The following is an 18,702-nucleotide window of genomic DNA, read 5'->3' as shown; positions in this document are numbered from 1 at the left end:
TTATTGTCATGCATTTCTTTCCATGTCAACCTTGTGACAGATACAGAAAATTTTGTTGCTCAAAAGAAAATCTTCAAAACTGCTGCACTTTCAATATATTTGACTAAACAGTACTTTTTTTTTCAGATGCAGGCAGGGAAGTGTGGTAACTGAAATCACATGGTAGGGTCAACCTAAGTTGGTGTGAAATTTAGAGTTACAGAAACCTCATATAAGAGAAGGTGGGAAAGTTGATAGACCACAAAGATCAGAAAAATCTTTTCCTTTTTATTGGTTAAGTTCCACAGCTAGAAGCCTGAGGGTAGGTGGCAATATTTAGGATCAGTGCCCTGGTCACAGATGTCCTTTTTATTCCATTTGTATTATCAGATTTATGGGAACCATAGTCAAAGATGCTATCTGCATGTTTTTCATGAGGCATTAGAGATCACTAATTAATTAACCTTATCCCCATCCTCACCCCCATCTAGAATCTGCCTTAGCAAAGCCTTGAACTCAAAGACTGATACAGGAGAAAATATTTTTTCCCATTTTTTCCTAAGCTGTCACATTTTGTACCAAAATCATACCTAGCATCGTGGAAGACGTACAGAGGGCACATAGGCTTTGGATCCTAAAAGAACAGGATTGGAACCCTAGCTGCAACACCTAACTAGCAATGTGACTTTCAGCAGGTAACTTATGCTCTCTATGTCATCATTTTCTTATCTATAGAGCAAGAATATCCACCTTGTGGGGTTGTAGTTGGAATTAGAAATAATGTATTCAAATGCTTTACACAGTAAATAGAACTCAAGTAATAGCAATAAATTATTCTTTTACATGCTAAACCTATGTGCTGTCTGTATCTGAAAAGGATGCTACTGCTGAAAAAGATAGGGAATGTGATTTAGTTTGGAGTAGTTCAAGTGTTTTGTAGCAATACTAAGATCTTGGGCTTTCTGGAATACTCCCTGAGGCTGAGAGATTCAATCTGTGGTCCAGGAACAAAGCAAAGCTAATTTGTTCCAGTGGGGATAGATCTTCCAGCCCCCTGCCACTCAAATGTGATCCATAGACCAGCAACAATGGCTTCCCCTGGGAGCTTGTTAGACATACAATATTTCAACCTGCCCTCACCTGCCCCCCCAGGCCCACTGAATTCAAATCTGCATTTTAACAAGATCTTCAAGTGATTCATGTGTATATTAAAGCTTGATAAGCATTGTCCTAACCTGGTATTTATCAAACTTTTGTGACCAGTAGAAGCATTTGGGAACTTGTTAAATGGGGACTTCCAGCCTGGCTTCTTTCATCTGCTCTTAACACCTCAGGTGGCTCTAAGAAACACGGCACTAAACTCTATCCAGCATAGTGCTCTAAGATGGGACAGTGCCCACTTCCTTAACAAAGCATTTTGGCAAACATGATCTTTTTTTTTTTTTTATATATTCCACCCCCTTTGAAGTAAGTAGGTATTACTTATAAGAAAATTAAGACTACAGGCATGATATACCCTAGATAATGCATATGGTAGAACTGTCTTGAACCTCTATAAATGCTAGTGAACCGTGTTTTCACTACTCCAGTGTCCAAATGAATGTACTCTGTGTGTATGTGTGCGTGTGTGTGTGTGTAAGTAATTTCAAATACTAATGAATCTCTCCAGGACAGGGGTGACTATATATAATAGGGTATTTTATAATGCTTTTAATATAAAACCTTCCTTCTCTGACTGCAGGCCATTTACTTAGGGTAACTGATTTTGAACTTGATCCATAACATGAGGATGATGTCGACTTGGCAGTATTTTCAGGATAAGCATAATGTGCATCTCAGTGTCTGAGAAGTGGTAGTTCCTCAACTGATAGCAGTTACTTGTTCCAATATAGACCTAGTGAGACAGTGAGTTCATGAAAAGCTGAGAAAATGGCATTGCTTATGATGAGAAGTCTTTCCTGCTAAGTCAGATGACATCATTCATTATGCCTTTGGCCCAAGCAGAGAAGTGGGGTCCACTACTCAGTACTCAGCAAGCATTTGTTGTGTGTATGCTGTGTATCATGCAATGTGCTAGTACTGGGAATCCCAAGACAAGACCCACACCCTGCCCTGCTCTGGAGGAACCTACAACCTAGTAAGGGAGATGGAAGAGTGCTGACAATTAAATTTCAGTGAAAGCAAGGAGGGGATGAAACCCAGGACCAAGGCACCCCACCCAGATGATAGAACAGGAAAGAGCACAACCAGAAAACCTGAGAAGATTCATGGAGGAGGTGACTTAAAAAAACCAATAGGAATTTGGTAGGTGAAAAAGGGTTGAGTGTAGAGAGAGAGAGTTCCCAACATGGTATCCAGGTTACAAAGAAAATACTGGCAAATAGTCCTCATGTCTGGAGCCCAACATATATGTGTGTCCTTATCAGCTGAGTGACCTTTGGCAAATCTGATCATCTTTGAGTTGAGAGAATTAAATGTATTCATCAGGGTAAGCACAATTCTAGTTTCAGTTATGTGCTAGATAGTCATGGAGGTGTGGAGGTATTAGAAAACAGAGGACTGATGTTAAAAAGTGATTAGGATTAGAGAAAATTAAAGAGGTCAGTTTTAAAATACATTTAACAGAAAATATGTGGAATTAGAAGAGAATGCCTGTAAAAGGATAACTGAATGCAATTCAGTACCATGGGGTGGGAAGCACGAGGTACATGTGTTCAGGAATGGATCCCTGACCACTTAGGTAATGGTATATTGTTAACCCTGAGAGTCTAGATTTAGGAGTGGAAAGGTCCTGTTGTTCTGATGGTGAGAGTATTTGTACAAGGAGAGACTACAGAGCATTTTGGCCACTTCCCCAGAGCACACATTAAAATCCATTCCATTACTTGCCACCATCATGATCCCTCACACCCACTTCTCTGTTCCCAGAATAGGGCATGGACACCAATGTCTCAAACTTAAAGGTACTTGGAAGAAATCTAGTCTTCTCTGCCTGTTTCTGGAGAAGTATATCCTAAGCCAAAGATCAAGGAGATAATCGTAATAAATGGTGCTCCCTCTCCTTATTGGTGGGAACCCTGATAGCCACCAGAAGTCCATCATCAAGGTTTTGTTGTGCACAAAAACCATGATGGTAATGGATTTAGGACTAACATAGCACCTAAGCCTGGGACTAGAAGAGATTGTTTTTTAGAAACAATTTTATAGAAACGGAGCCCATTATCCAATCTCTTTCACCCAGGAGTAGAGAGGAGTGGTTAAAAACAGGAGCTGGGAGTCATAAGCAGACCTAAGTTTATCAGTTGTTGACTTTGGGCAAATTATTTTACCTTTCTAAGTTTTTTTTTTCTCACTTGCAAAATGAGGTGGTATCCCTTTCATGGTGGCTGTGTCCACACATGAGATGTAAAGTGCTCAGTGAATTGTAGCACATAATTATTGTCTTTTGTCCAGAACATATTTACTAAAGGCCTGCTGTGTTTCAGGTACTGTGCTTGGTGTAAGGAGGCAAAGATGAACCAGTTAGGGTCCCTGCCTTCAAGGGACTTGCAGTGTAGTGTGTAGTGCAGGAGATGCAGATGTAATTAGCTCAGTGCAGGAGAGCAATGGGAGTATAGGGTACCACCTGCATGGGGCAGTTAAGGACTATAGTTGAAACAGGAATGGGAGGTCTCTGGGTGTGGAAGGGTGGGTGTTTGTTAGGAAAGCCCTCACTGAGGTGGTGACATTTGAGGAGAGGCTTGAAGTAAGCTGTAAGTTGGCCAATTGGACAAAGGAGGGGAGGGCATTACAAGGGAAGGAAGAAACTTCACAGAGTCTTGGCATAGCATATTCAGGAAAGCTCTAACATTCTGAAATGGCCAGAAGGAATAGTTCTGTGTGGAGTATAGCAAAATTTTGAATTTTGCATTTGGATTTTTTGCCAAGAAGTTTCTCTAGTGGCAAGAGAATGCAATTAAAGCATTTGGAGTGGGAAGGCAGCCTGATTAGATCTGCATATTAAAGTAATAGTTCAGACCATGGTATGAAAGATTGGAATGGGCAGATCTAGGCATAGTGTTGCCTCGGGAGGCCTAGACTAAGCCCTGGCTGTCAACATAGAAAAGAGAAGATGTATTTAATAGCTTTTGAGGAGGTAGAATGGAGAGAACTTGGAGACTGGCTATAAAAGATAAGAGAGAAGTCAAGTTTCTAGTTGGGACCATTCAGTAGATTTTCTGCAAGTGATTAACATAGGAGCCACGCGGGGCGGGGATGATTTGGGGATGCAGATGGAGAGAGATAGGTTCTGTTTTAGATGTGCTGAATCTGAAGTACCTGTGGGACATCCAGGTGAAGATTACAATAGGGAGATGGGAATTTAAACACTTCTCCAGAGCACCAGGTCCGTATTTCCATCTCCCTACTGGAGAGCTGTTTAATTCTGGACTTCATTGGCACACAGCTGTCGGTTGAAGCCACAGAGTGGATTAAATCACCCAGAGAGGCAAGTGAAGTGCAGCAGAAGACAACCAAGGTCAGAACCTTGCAGATCACTGATATATGAGATGTAGGCCCAGAGAAAGAGGAGCTAACAAAGAAATTAGAAAAGCTTCAAATGTGCAGAGTGTTTGCTGAGCACTTAAGAATGGGAGCTTAGTCAAAGGTCAAGCAAGATGAAGACTTGAGTTGGGTTCATAGTGAAAAACTTTCTCTGGCATGGTGGAGAAGGGAACCAGTCTGTATGGGCTTAGAAGAACTCAGCAAAGAGAAGGAAGAGATGGTAACTGGGAGAAGAAAGAGGTTGAAGAACACGGGCTTATGGCAGAAAGGGAGGTTGATTAACTTGAAGAGAAAATAGTTGGGCAGGTACAGCAAAGACTGCTCGTTGTTGATGGTGCCAGAATGTCTCCGTATGACCTCTCTAACATGGCATTTCAGGACTCCAAGAGGAAGTATTCCTAGAGAAAGTGCTCCAGCAAGCACCATAAAAGCTGCAGAGTGAAGCTGTTATACAAACTATTTAGCTTCCATATTGTTTTCTGGAACACTAGTCAACAGTGCTAGCTGATTCTGTCTTCAGCCATCCCAGCAGGAAGAGAAGGGGAAAGGAAGGGAGACCCATCCCTTCCAGACAAAAAGAAAGGAACAACAGTAGTTATAGTCATGGTGCTGGATAGTTCCAAAGAAGTGCGCAGTGGTGCATGAAGAGTGGAAGCTATGAAAGAAGATGCCTAGCACAATGCCAAGAGCCATGATTCCCTACAGTGAATGAGGGAGACTGGTCATCATCACCCTGGGGAGTTTTCTTCCACCTGATGCTCCCTGAAGGCCAGGATTAGTGTCCTTGTACCTAATGCTCTCTCTTCAGTGTTGCCATAGGCAGCATGGGCATCATTGTGAAGTAGGTAAACTTTGCATTGGTGCCAAACCCCTCCCTCCTTTCTGCTTCCTGCTTCTCTCTTCCCTGCACTCCTGACTTGGACCTGCACCCCTTTGGACTACTTCCTGGCTATTCTACCTGCCCTACCAGGTATATGCCCATGGCCCTGTCTTTCCTGATCCCCATCAAAAAACCAGTCTTGTGCCTTATTTACTCTGGGTGTTGCTGCTATTTAATCCTGTAAGCTTCTTCCCTAAGAGAGTGGAGAGGATTTGGGAAAGAGATCTTTCACTAGTTCTCAAATAACAGCAACTAGATGACCCAGTGTAGGCAAGGGTGTCTCTGTTAGTTGGGGTACATGAAAATATAGAACTTTCTGTCTGCTTCCCTTTGCTGTTTGACTTTTATTTTAAGGTCCCCTTCTTGCTTCTCCCTCCCCTGCCAGGGCTGCCTTCATCCCTTGCTAAGCCAGCCCAAACTCAAACATGAGTTAGTAGCTACAGTTTTACCAAGGAAAGTCCTTGACTATGCGCCATTTCCAGAAAAAGGAGCTGTGGTGGTTTGTTTACAGGACCTGTGCAGAGTATAGACATTTTATAAACTACCTATTGGTATGTGTGTATTTCAGTAATTTAAGACTAATGAAAAAGGCTTACTCTTTGCTTTGGGACATTTTCTTCAGTCTTCATTTCTCAGTTCTTTCCCCTGTGAAAAGAGGAGATTGGACTAAATGATCTATAAATTCCCTGCTAGCTCTGAGTGATCCTGTGGAGGCATAAGAAATTAATTGATCATCTCTGTAATGTGCTTCAACTTACGAATTTAATGTTAAAGAAAGAACCTTGTAAACATTAGTGTCTCCCTAATTTTCTGATTGTTGACGTTATGCTTATGCGTAATTTCATATATGCACATACTTCCATCACACCTGTAATATTAACCATTCATATATTTGTATATGAATTATATATAATGTATTTCATTTGTAAATACGTATATATACTTTGTAGGTATATATTTATATATGAATATATAAATGTATATAGAGAAACAGTCTTTATCTTTTCAGTTTTAGTGGTCTTTTTTTCTTTTAATGGTCTTATAGTAGTTTATTAATTTCTTATTTCCATGAATCTGATTTGAAACTATTAGTGCATTTTGCACATAGATTTGGACCTTTTTAAAGCAACGTATAATGAAAATATGGAGCTCATTTAAAAAAACTGTAAACGTGTGTCTGTATATATATCAATATACACACATATACAGTCTTTGTATATATATATATATATATACATATATATGTATGTATATGGAATTTTACTTTTGTAATGACATTTCTGACAGAATAATTATCAGAGATTCTAGGGAGAAAGAACTATTTAAAGATATTTAATCTGTACAGAATATTGGTGGCCTGAGTTATGAAATTAATTTCTAGCTCTTTGCTAATTTGCTTAATACCTTAGACCAAGGCTGTCTGTGAAAATATAATGGCAGCCACATATGTTATTTAAAATATACTGGTCGGTACATTTAAAAAAATAAAAGGGAACGGGTAAAATTAGGTAATATATTTTATTTAACCCAATATGTCCAAAATATTATTTTAACATAAAATATAAAAATAAGTATATAAATATAAAATAGAATGTATAAATATGTATTTATATATAATACAGTGATATATCAAAATATGAATATATACAAATATGTCGATAGAGAATACATATGCTTTTTATAAATATAAAATATAAATATAAAATGTAGATTTATCAATGAGACGTTTTACTTTTGGGAGGTTATACTATGTCTTCAAAATCCAGTGTACACTAAAAGCATATCTAAATTCAGACTGGCCGTATTTCAAGTGCTCAATAGCCAAAAATGGCTAGTGACTATTATATTTCGGCAACATGATGTTAGATGATAAAGTTAACTTATTTCAGATTTTTCTCCCGTAAAATTTTAAAATTGGTAAGAGCTTTCCAATTATAAAATGCTGTTTTGAAATATAATTTAAGGAAAATATTTATTCATATCATTTAATAATGTTCTGTGCTGGCATTTGACGGGTATATAGTATTTCTTTGCAGAAGTTGATTAGGACCTTTGTCTGAATAGGGTATTCCTTCTTCACCTTTTGAAGTAAGCTTTTAGAGAAAAAGCCACCATAAGTACTAGAGATTATATAAACCAACCTAAATAAAATCAAAGGTGAATATAATTTATAAGCAAGGTTTTTTTTTTAATCTTTTCTTTAACAAAGACAGCCTATTTATTCTTTTTCTGTTCCCAGTATTTTAATCCATTTTATGTTATTTGCTCTTGTGGATTTCTTTGAGGTTTTTTGTTTTCAAATGCCAGCCTCTTTGTTATTGCTGCTACGATTTTTGTTGTAGCACAAAATTCACCATCAACTGTCCTTTGCAAGCAGGGCTTTAAGAGAAAGAACAACAAGACCTAGCCCATGCCCCTTCTGAGCCATTTGAATTTTTTGTTCTTTATTTTGTTTTTAGTTTGTTTTTGTGGGGATGTAATTTTTTTTTGAAATATTTTACTTATTTGACAGAGTGAGAGAGTACAAGCAGGGGGAGCAGCAGTGGGAGAGGAAGAAGCAGTCTCCCCACTGAGCAGGGAGCCCGATGCGGGGCTCGATCCCAGGACGCTGGGATCATGACCTGAGCTGAAGGCAGGCGCTTAACCGACTGAGCCACCCAGGCACCCCTGGGGACGTAATATTTTTAACTGATAATAATGGTGAGGATGATAACCTTTTAGAGAGTATCTTGACTTTTTTTCCCCATTTCTTAGAATATGAAATGCTGTGTTGGACATGTTCCTTTGAGAAACACCTCTTGAGATGGAGAGGCTGAGGGGAGCACCAGGTTGCTAACTGGAGATCAGTGTTTTAATCCCAGCTTTCCTTATTGAGAACTTGATCTTTAACCTGCTCTTGGACAAGTTGTCTCCATTTTTAAACTCTAGTTTCCTTATCTTTAAAAAGGAAGATGTGTTCATTATCTCAAAGCTTTCTCTTAGATATAAATGTCTCTAAAATTAATTAAAAGAAGCTTTATAATTTTTGTGACTGAGGGCATCCTAGATGTCAGCTAGCCTGATCTGCGGTTTCACAGGCAAGCAAAGTGAGACCTGAGAGATGAAATGACATGGAGGAGGCATAAGTTTGTAGCATGATCATGGGTTTACTGGCTTTTATTTTATATTGGGAGATAAGTTATATTGACATTGAAAATATTTAGTGTAAGAATGTGATTTTAGTAGGTTTAGGGAAGCATTAAGCTTGATTAATGCCTATAGGTAGTACCTGAGCTGTGCTGAAATGTGAATGAAATGATCATATAAAAATATCCTAAGATTCCAACTCATTAACAGAAAATGCAAATTTTAGCAATGATTTGCACATGTAGGGTTTAAACAAAAACTCATCTTTTAATAGCCTTGAATAAGGTTAGAATTGTTTTCCTTTTATAAGATTTGCTGACTCACAAAATTGAGGGATGTGATTGTGTTTTACTTGTTAATTTATGAAATGTCAAAAATAATTTGCAGGGAAAAAAGTCACTTGCGGGAGATACAAAATTCTGCTAGAAATAGAATCCATATAAAGTTACATGGAATGCTCAAGTAATCATAACTTTATCAAAATCTGAATAGAAAAGCTATGTGATATCTGAGTGATAGGAAAAACACCCATAAAAGCTAGCCAAAATTTCATTACTTCTTAAATATTTTTTTATTAAATAAACTACACCCAATGTGGGACTCAGACTCACAACCCTGAGATCAAGAGTTGCATGCTCTACCGACTGAGCCAGCCAGGTGCCCCAAAATGATATTACTTTAATTAATATTTAGCTTTTGAAAGGATGGAAGACTACTTCAACTTCCCACCGTCTGTAGGAATTTGTCAACTATGTAATTTGAAGAATCAGTTTTAAAAATATATGTATAGTTAATTACGTATGGAGGAATTGTTTTTCTCCATTTCTACTAAACTCTTTTGACATTTATACTTAAAACACACTTCCTTCTCTTCATGGGAAATTATAAAAATCATTATTAACATAAGAGAAAGTGACCAAAGATAAACCTCTGGGAAAAAAGATGAAAAATAACTTGGAGCAAAAGAAATGTACAAACATTAAGTTATTTTTTAACTCAGTACCTAGAACCTCTGACGGATTTGTATTTCTTCTGTTCATTAGGCAAGCCATCAGGAGCCTGCATTGACGCCCTGGCTCTGAAGCTACTTGGCTTTGTTCTCTCAGACCCGTTAGTCACCTCCCTGGATCACAGGTCCCCATGTTATTTAACTTATTTTTTATTTCTTTAATAATCTATTTGTTTTAATTTTTATGGAAGTGTAATTGATGTATAGTGTTATTATTTTCAGGTGGGTAACAGAGTGATTTGACAGTTCTATATGTTATGCAAGAAAGGGGCTTTATTCGATTGTTTCTCAACTCCTTCTAGGCTCTAAATTATATGACTTATCTTAGTTCTAAGACTGCACCAGAGAAATAAACCCAAGGACAAAACAAGATATTGAACACTGGTAACATTTCTAGATAAAGTCAATCTGTGAAAAACGGGACGATATAACTAACTGGCAGAAAATTATGTACTTCAGATTGTATAGTTGGAAGCTAAATTCAAGAGACATGCCACAGGCTTCCAACATTTGTTATGGATAGTCAAAGATGAACTCTCTAGCAAAGACAGGACATAGAAGGTGCTCAGTAAATATGAAATAAACAACATTGAGTGTCTACCCTCCAGTGGCTACAGAATATATCTAAATGCTGAAAGGGAAAGCAGGTGGCCTCAGAGATTGGTCCGTATGTCTATTCAGTCACAGCTCCTCTTTCTTTAAGTTCTAGGAATGCACAACTGCTTATTGGTTGGTGGCATGCACACCCCATGCAGTTCTGCTGTGCAAGAATGTGTTCATTGCTTTCTCTCTGTCTGGAATAATTACCAGCAGTCACCCACATGGTCCCCCTCCACTGCCCCCACTCTTACCCTTCACCTGGCCAACCTCTGCTGATGCTTAGAAACTCTGCCCAGAGGCCACGTAGGAAGCCGGCTTGGGGTCTTCCCCTCTCTTTTCCTCGAGCCCTGGGCACCTTCCTCATGGTACTCATTCCATATCACAGGCAAACCTGCCACTCCCTGACTTTGGAGTCTCCTTTTCAGTTATACACAAATAGCCCCCAAAGTCTGTAGCATGTAGTGATATGTTTTTGCTGAAGTTTAATTTTAAATAATTATTCTTTACGTCATCAAAAGTAAGAAACCATCGTTCACAAGACCTTTTTACCATTTTATGTTCTGTGAAGAAAGAAAAGGGACTGCCAGACAGTTAACAAGGGTATCAATTGCAGGACACATCCCAGCTTCAGGAATGTTGGGGTGTGAACAAGTTTGCACTTGTTCAGTGATGTGTGGTGCCATGAAGCTGGGTGTTTGGTAATGAGTGATTTTACTCTGGGATGATTCAAATGTACGATTCAAATGTACCACTTTGTACCCACATCACTTGAAAAGTGTGTTTCTTATGGGGAAAAAATGGCCCACTTCCCAAAGAAAGCTAAATGCTGGTCTGCACAGCAGTGCCGAAGAGCTCTAAGATAGTGACAATTTTTAGTTGGAAAATGGGAATTTTGAGTAAGTTAGAAAAATGACAAATTTGGCAGTGGCTCAGATCTGCAATTCAAGAAAATCCACCATATGTTCAGTGCAGATACAGGGAAAAGGGATTCTGGACTCAGTCTCAGCTAGTACTCCATCTAATAGAAAAGCTGCTCACCGGTGGAAGAGAAAATCTGCTAAATTGGAAAGGTAATTAATTTGAGACCTAAAACTGCACAAGATACACAACGGACTTGGAAAATGTGATTCAAGAGAAAGTTTATTGAAATATTTTTGTGGATTGAGAGTAAATGTAACTATCTTACCTTTACTCTGAGTAAGGGTTGGCTCAAGAATTTTAAATTCTTTGCATAATTCAAATGTAATTGAAGGTGCCATCAGCTAACTCCATAAGCTCATAGAAAAGGGTTCTGGGCCAGAACAAATGTTCAGTGTAGCTGAAGCCAGCCTATGTGGAATGAAAATACTTCCCCGTGTTGTATTTCCAAGGAGGAGAATCTAGTATCAGGGTTTAAGGCATCTGAGGACATACCAACTCCTCTTCTTTGCAGCGATGCATAAAACTTTGTTTAAACCAGGCTTGCTTTAGCACTCTAGGAACCTTGGAGTGTTTACGAAAAAATTTTGGCTTATATATTAACCATCCAGTGTGTTCCAAATGGCTTTTTCAATGGTTATAGGAAATAAAAAACGAGTTGTAGTCTGTCCACATGGGTGAATAAAATTGAAGATACACCACAGCAAGCTGTAAGAAAAGCAAAGAAGAAAAATAAGCATAATTATTTCACAGAACCCCAGTACAAACACTGAACAAAGTACCCCTCATGCCTATTCCCTCAGCTCTCCCCACAAGGCAGAATGGCCTGTCAGCCACATAGGTGTGGCTGAGAACAGCTGTGCTCTTACTGCCTGGCCTTGGTGCCTGAGGTGGGTGTACTGCGTCCCCTTCAGGGTGCAGCCTGGCAAAGCCTAGGAAGATTAAGTTGGTAGTACCTCTTTCCCCTTTAGCACTTGTCTTAGATACGGAGGCCACTCCTTACTAACCCATCCCCTCACCCTCAGGATTGTTACATCAAAATTAGGAATCGTGTGTGTGTGTGTGTGTTTAATAAGTTCTGTGCCCAATGTGGGACTTGGACTCATGACCCCAAGATCAAGAGGTAACATGCTACACTCAGTGAGCCAGCCAGACACTCTAGAACTTGCTTTCTATTGATCTGTTAACTAACTCTTGGGACACTACTTCTTTGAGAAGGTCTTAATTCTTATTGGCTAATCTGCTTTGTCTCCCTTGGAGAGACAATTTAGTGAAACAGAGACATTCATGTGGTCAAGTCATGCTGAATTTAACAGTTTTGGTGCCTTTTTTTTTTTCCTTTCATGGCACTCATGTCATGGCAAGTCTATAAGCAGCTTGGTGCTTGTTCTTTGCTTATCTCCCAGAGTATTGTGGCCACAAAACAGAACTTTAGGAAGTCTTCTCTGAGCTATTAAAATGCTCAAGACATGATAGCATTCATTTTGGGCTTCTTTCATAAGTGTCTTGTGGCAGAAATGGAGATAAAGCCTCCTTTGCAGAATCACGAATTGAAGTATTAGCTAATTATAGACTTTATTGTATTTTATAGGGGAAATGACTTTTCTAACAGCAGATTTTACAAATTTGGGGATTCACAGAGATCTTTTTATATGTCCCTTGCAAATATCAACAGTCTCTTGGATCCGAAAATTATGTTTATTATGTCTGTCTTCCCTGCTTAACCTGCATTGTCCATTACTGTAGCCACTAACCACACATGGCCATTAACCACTTAATGTGGCTAGTCTCAATTGAGGTGTACTGTAAGCATAAAATACACACCAGATTTTAGACTTAGTGCAAAAATATGAATGGAAAATAAATCAGTAACTTTTTTATTACATGTTGAAATAATATCTTAGATATATTGGGTTAAATAAAATATATTGTTTTAAAATTTTTTTACTATTTCTTTTTACTTTTTTAGCGTTGCTATTTAGTCATTTAAAATTACATATGTAGCTTATAGTGTATTTCTGTTGGACAGAGCTGATTTAGACTATAAGTTACTTGGGGCTAGACAGTGCCTAGTGCATATTAACTAGATGCTCAGTGCATGCTCAGTGCAACCAAACTGATGAACTGAAATGAGTGAATAGATGAGACTTATGTTTTTTTTTTTTTAAAGTAGTGATTTTGACACTGTGAATTTAGAAAGTGGTAGAGCAAGAGAAGATGAATTTTGTGAAGAAATCTTAAAATGTTTGTCAGTTGTTCCTGGTGTATGGAGCTGGAGATGTGAGTCCTAGTCAGGAGATGCCTTCTCCTGTAGTCCTAATAACTGCAGCTGCCTTCTCACGAAATATTCAGCTATGCCCTATAGAGTTGACCTGATTTTGCCACCAGTGATTCCTTTACTAAAGTTCCATATTATAATCCAGCAGTTTGTTTAAGATCCATTTCCAGAAAGGATTTTTCCTAGATGCCATATAGCTGTGGTATTCTAACTTAATGTGCTTCAGAAGCATTTGCAAAGCCTATTACAAATGCAGATTACCAGACACCCATGCTCAGAGATTTTCGATCATTAGGTAAAGGAATGGGGCCCAGGAATCTGCCTGTTGACATCCCAGAAGATTCCAGTAAGTGACCTCTAAACAATACCTTGAGGAACACTGGCATCATAATCTAGAAATAGCTTAGAAGTCCAGGTAGAAAGGGCAGTTTGCTCAGTGATTTTTATTATCTATTATTACATTACAAAGAACTTAAATTGTTAAATACTTTAATAATAAAAAAATTAATCAAAAAGTTGCAGGAAAGGAAACAACAGTGAAAAAGCAAACTACTGAATGGGAGAAAGTATCTGCATACCATAGATAAAGGGTTAATATCCAGAATATATAAAGGATTCCTACCTATAATGCAATAACAAAAAAAATTGCCCAATTGAAAAATAGGCAAAGGACTTGAATAGACATTTCTCCAAAGAAGATATGGATAGTAAGCATGTGAAAAGATGTTCAACATCACTAGTGATCAGGGAAATGGAAATGAAAACCACAATGAGATATCACTTCATATCCATTAGGATGGCTGCTATCAAAAAAAAAAAAAGAAGAAGAAGAAGAAGAAGGAATAAAAGGAAAGTAACAAGTGTTGGGGAGAATGTGGAAAAAAATGAAACCCTTGGAACACTGTTGGTAGGATTTTAAAATGGTGCAGTCACTCTGGAAAAAAGTATGGAGGTTCCTCAAAAAATCAAAAATAAAACTACCCTATGATCTAGCAATCCTACTTCTGGTATATACATAATAAAAGCCCTGGATCTCAAAAGATATTTGTACACCCATGTTCATTGCAACATTATTCATAGCCAGGATGTGGAAGCAAGCTAAATGTCCGTCAGTGGATGGATGGATAAAGAAAATACGGTTTATATATAAAATGGAATATTATTCCACCTTTAAAAAGAAGGAAAACCTGTCATAGGTTACAGAACTTTGACAATATCATGCTTAGTAAAATAAACCAATCACAATAAAGACAAATACTGTATAATTCCACTTATATGAAGTATCTAAGATAGTCGAACTCATAGGAAGAATGATGGTTGCCAGTGGTTTGGGGATGGAGGAAATGAGTCGTTCGATGGATACAGAGTTTCAGCAATGCAAGATGAAAAAGTTCTGGAGATCTGTTATATAACAATGCGTGTATAGTTAACAATACTGTACTGTACACTTAAAAATTATTAAAGGATACACTTACATGGTTTTTACCACAATTAAAAATTATTCAAAAAGTATCAACTATCCTAATAGGTTGTGGTGAAATTGGACTCAAGGAAAGAGTATAATTTGTTTCCTTGAACAGTATCTTTTCATGAGAAATTTTTTCGGAAGCTTTGAGGTAAATCAAGTAAACGTGTACTTGCAGGGAAGCTGTGTGGGTGTTGAGAGGACTAGAAGTTGGTGGCCTCTGTGATTTACTGAGAAGAGGACAGGGTTTACTCATCATGAATGTCAGTCCCAAAGCAGGCTTGTCCACAAGCTTGGAAGCCCTCCAGGAGGCAGAGAGATGCTGATGACTGGATGTGGTCATTTCAGAGGCAATCCGGACACTCCCGAGAAAATGTCGTCCTTCCTCCCTCCTGTCCCCACACTTGAGACCTGGAATTTTAGCACTTTCATTTAGTTCCCTTAAAACAATTTTAAAAAGCTTTTTAACATTTTAAAAATGGTAAAAATAAACCCTTAAGAATTTTTTAGTCATTTTAAGGGTACTGATTGCCAGGACCCTTTCTTGTGTAGAGGAAGAACAACTGGATTGGTTTTGTGGAGTACCCAGAAACATTCACTCTGGCAGCCAGCTTTCTGTGTCTGAGGCCATTCCTTTAAGTAGCAAGCTCTCCAGTCTTTCCAGAAACTGGTAGGCAAGTATGTTTGGGTTGGTTTGCTCTACCCGTGAGGTTGGCTGGCTTTCCTGAGAGGGCAAAGGGAGTGAAAGACAATGGCCTGAAGTTACTCCCATATTTGCCGATGAGGTGAAAATACAATGCTAGGCTGGTAAAAACTGAAATAATCACATTTTCCTCCTTTTAGCCCTTCCTAGTATCTCGTTTTAGCCTTTTGTCTTGTGTGTGTGTGTGTGTGTGTGTGTTTTGTTTTCAGTGTGCTGGCTCATTGGCTCATGTTTTAGAAATATTGATTGTGAAATATTTATTGTGTTTTCTTTTCTGGCTAACTAAGGACTTTATTTCAAACAAAAGTTAAAAATAAAAAAATTGAGAGCTATTTTCCTGGGTGTGGGGAAGAGATCAGGGCAAGGAGTTTACCTGTGGCTAGGCCAATACCCTCATACTAAACGGGTTGTGGTAATTCCCCAATGTCCCTCCTGGTCACTGATGGGGAACCTCAGCTAGTGCAGCTCTCTGTGCCAGAGCCCACCTACCAAGGGCAGCTTGGGCTAAGGGGCAGTCCCTGGGAGGGGCCCCAGGCAGCAGCATGGCCAAAGGCCAACCACAGGATCAAGTCTTAATCACTGAGAACCCACTTTTCTCCCCTTCCTGGGACCCAGAACAGATTAAGAAGCACCAGCAAGTCTGTACCCCCACGGCTGCCCCGCCCACCACTGCCAACTCTACAATTAACAATGATCCTTTCTATTTCTTTCCTTCCATTTCCCTTGGGTGGATGGTTGTTTGGGTGGGGTTTCCTGGTTTGGGGTTTCTTGTGCTAATCTCTATATTGTTTCAATTTTATACATATGCTGCCAAAGTGAGCACGTTTATAAAATATTTCAAATCTATAAAGAGGCAGACAGATGCAGTCTACTCACCACCAAGCTTAACAAAGAGAACATTATGAGTACAGTTGAAGCTCCTGTGTGAATATCCCCCAGCCCTCTTCTGCAGTAGTAACTGCAATCTGGAATTTAGTGTTCATCATTCCTAGGCAATTTTTATACCTTTATGATATGATAGGTGTATGTTTCAGCAATATATAGCATTGTTTTACATTTTGTGGTCTCATATTTTATCTAGTCTTCTGCAACCTGCTTTTCTCAATCTGCCTGTTTGCTTCTTACACTTCATTTGGAATATTTCTTCCAGTGTTACATTATTCTCAACACCCGTGTACAGTGTAACTGTGTAATAGTGTTTGGCTCCTAAAATACAATTAGAAATGGCTCAGATTGAAAAATTTTATATGTGTCAAATTAACATATAATATAGTGTGTTAACTGTTAAACATATTTGTTTTATTTCAGGTTATAATATAACTTATCCTCTCATGCTTTTTCCCTGCCCCTTCTCCCCAAATCATCAACAGTAGAGAAAGAAGAAGAAGAAAACATGTCAGGACACAAATGGTAAGTAACGTGTTGTCTTTTCTAAAGTGGGAGAGGCTAATGAAAGAGGAAGGTACATAGTATATGCTCAATAAATGTCGAATAGAAAAATCAAGAGTCACATTAGCAGTAAATAATCTGTTAGCCCCTATCCAATATGGGGTATAGTTAAGTTCAACATCCCTTCTGAGTGAAATATGGAAACCAAATAATCAAACATATTATAAGTTCTTATATAATATATATTCTCTAAGAAACTAATTTATATACAGTTTTTCTCCTGAAAATCTAATGGCTTTTCTTAGCACCAGTTTTTCAAATGTAACAAGCCAATATATATATATTTTTAACGCTATTTTATTTACAACTTATTAGTGTTATCAGGGAACTTGCTCTACAGCAGCTATAAAATAATGAGTGAACACAAACTCAGACTCATTAATTTATAGCTGTGACTTTAACCTTCATGAACACTCAGGAGGCAATCATGGTCGGAAGATGCTGCTGCTGAATAAAATGTGGTAATCATGGCAGTGTTCAGCACTGTCATTTACATGCCTGTTAAACTTCTTATAAATTCCGGGTCTGCCTCACACAGTGTTTCTGAACCCTTTGAACCCATGACCCACCAGGCAAGCAGATCTTTGTCATGTGTCATCTCTAATTCGTAGCATGAAAAAATGTGATGTATATTTTCATGTTTCATATGTACAATTAATTATAATAAGGAATATACTTGCTAATCCCTCCTCTCTCAGTAAAGAAGTAATCAGACCCAAGACCTCTGTAATATCAAATGTCAACCTTTAAGAGAATTTTTGCATGTCTTAAAATATAATGAATTTTAAAAGGTAATTAATAAATGGCTGAGGGATTTAGTTTCCCTGAGTATCCCCATTTGACAGCCATCTAACTAAGAGTTGTCAGACTCTTCTCGTAATTATTCCATCTTGCCTCATTAAGACAAAGGGGTGACTCCATCCTGTGAGCCTCATAATGGCTGTCACACCCTGGCAGCAGGCCACGGAAGTAGGTACTCACCCATCTAAGAGAGCCGGGAGAGCCCTGAGAAGTGGGCCCTTCCCCAAAGTCTGTCTCTCACTCTGCCACTTCATTGCTTGCTGCTGAAATGCAGGGGCTGTAGAGAACATGGAAATGAGCACTGGACTGGGGTTAAGTGGCCTGGATTTTAATTCTGTGTGACTTTGGGCAGAATTCTTAAGCTTTTTTTTTTTTTAAAGATTTTATTTATTTATTTGACAGAGAGACACAGTGAGAGAGGGAACACAAGCAGGGGGAGTGGGAGAGGGAGAAGCAGGCTCCCGGCCGAGCAGAGAGCCCAATGCGGGGCTCGATCCCAGGACCCTGGGATCATGACCTGGGCCGAAGGCAGACGCTTAACTGGCTGAGCCACCCAGGCGCCCCTCTTAAACTTTTGAAACCTAATATACCTCATTTGTTAAATGACAAAGGTGAGGGGTATTCACCAGATCTCTGAAGTCCCTTTGTTTTTTGTTTTTGGGTTTTTTTTCCAAAATGGAATTTTTTTTCTGTTCATCCATGACCTTTCACCAAAAATAAGTAAATAAATTAAAAATACAATACAAAGAAGTCCACCCTATTCCCCATTTCTAAAAATTCTATTTCCTTGAAATAACCAGTTTTGGAGGGTATATCCTTCCAATCTTTTTATACACATATTATGTAGAGAGACTCTATCTTTTACATAAAAGTTATGTTTTTTCCACTTATTTTCCCTCAGTGAGCTCATAGTAGAACTTTTTTTTTAAATTAAAGTATAGCGGACACACAA

At 38.5% G+C, this 18,702-nt stretch overlaps 1 protein-coding gene across 8 annotated transcripts in view; it reads left to right on the top strand.

The window, feature by feature from the left end:
• The window catches only part of ICA1 (islet cell autoantigen 1), a 155,892-nt gene that overhangs the window by 1,804 nt on the left and 135,386 nt on the right, over nt 1–18,702 (top strand). The window contains exons 2-4 of one of the 8 annotated variants that reach the window (XM_035020622.1): nt 574–674; nt 9,571–9,661; nt 16,871–16,910. In XM_035020622.1, the coding sequence (XP_034876513.1) occupies nt 16,894–16,910 (17 nt within the window). In that variant the 5' untranslated portion in view covers nt 574–674; nt 9,571–9,661; nt 16,871–16,893. Of the gene's footprint in view, nt 1–160; nt 675–7,993; nt 8,102–9,450; nt 9,662–16,808; nt 16,911–18,702 lie in introns of those variants that run through there. The other 7 variants (XM_035020624.1, XM_035020623.1, XM_035020625.1 and 4 more) reach the window with 7 other exon arrangements.

Source organism: Mirounga leonina, unplaced genomic scaffold (genome assembly GCF_011800145.1).
Source record: "Mirounga leonina isolate KUSES-001 unplaced genomic scaffold, KU_Mleo_1.0 Mir_174, whole genome shotgun sequence".
Classification (NCBI taxonomy): domain Eukaryota; kingdom Metazoa; phylum Chordata; class Mammalia; order Carnivora; family Phocidae; genus Mirounga; species Mirounga leonina.
The sequence above is the reverse complement of the archived record's forward strand: the minus strand, read 5'-3'. Positions and strand labels throughout refer to the sequence as shown.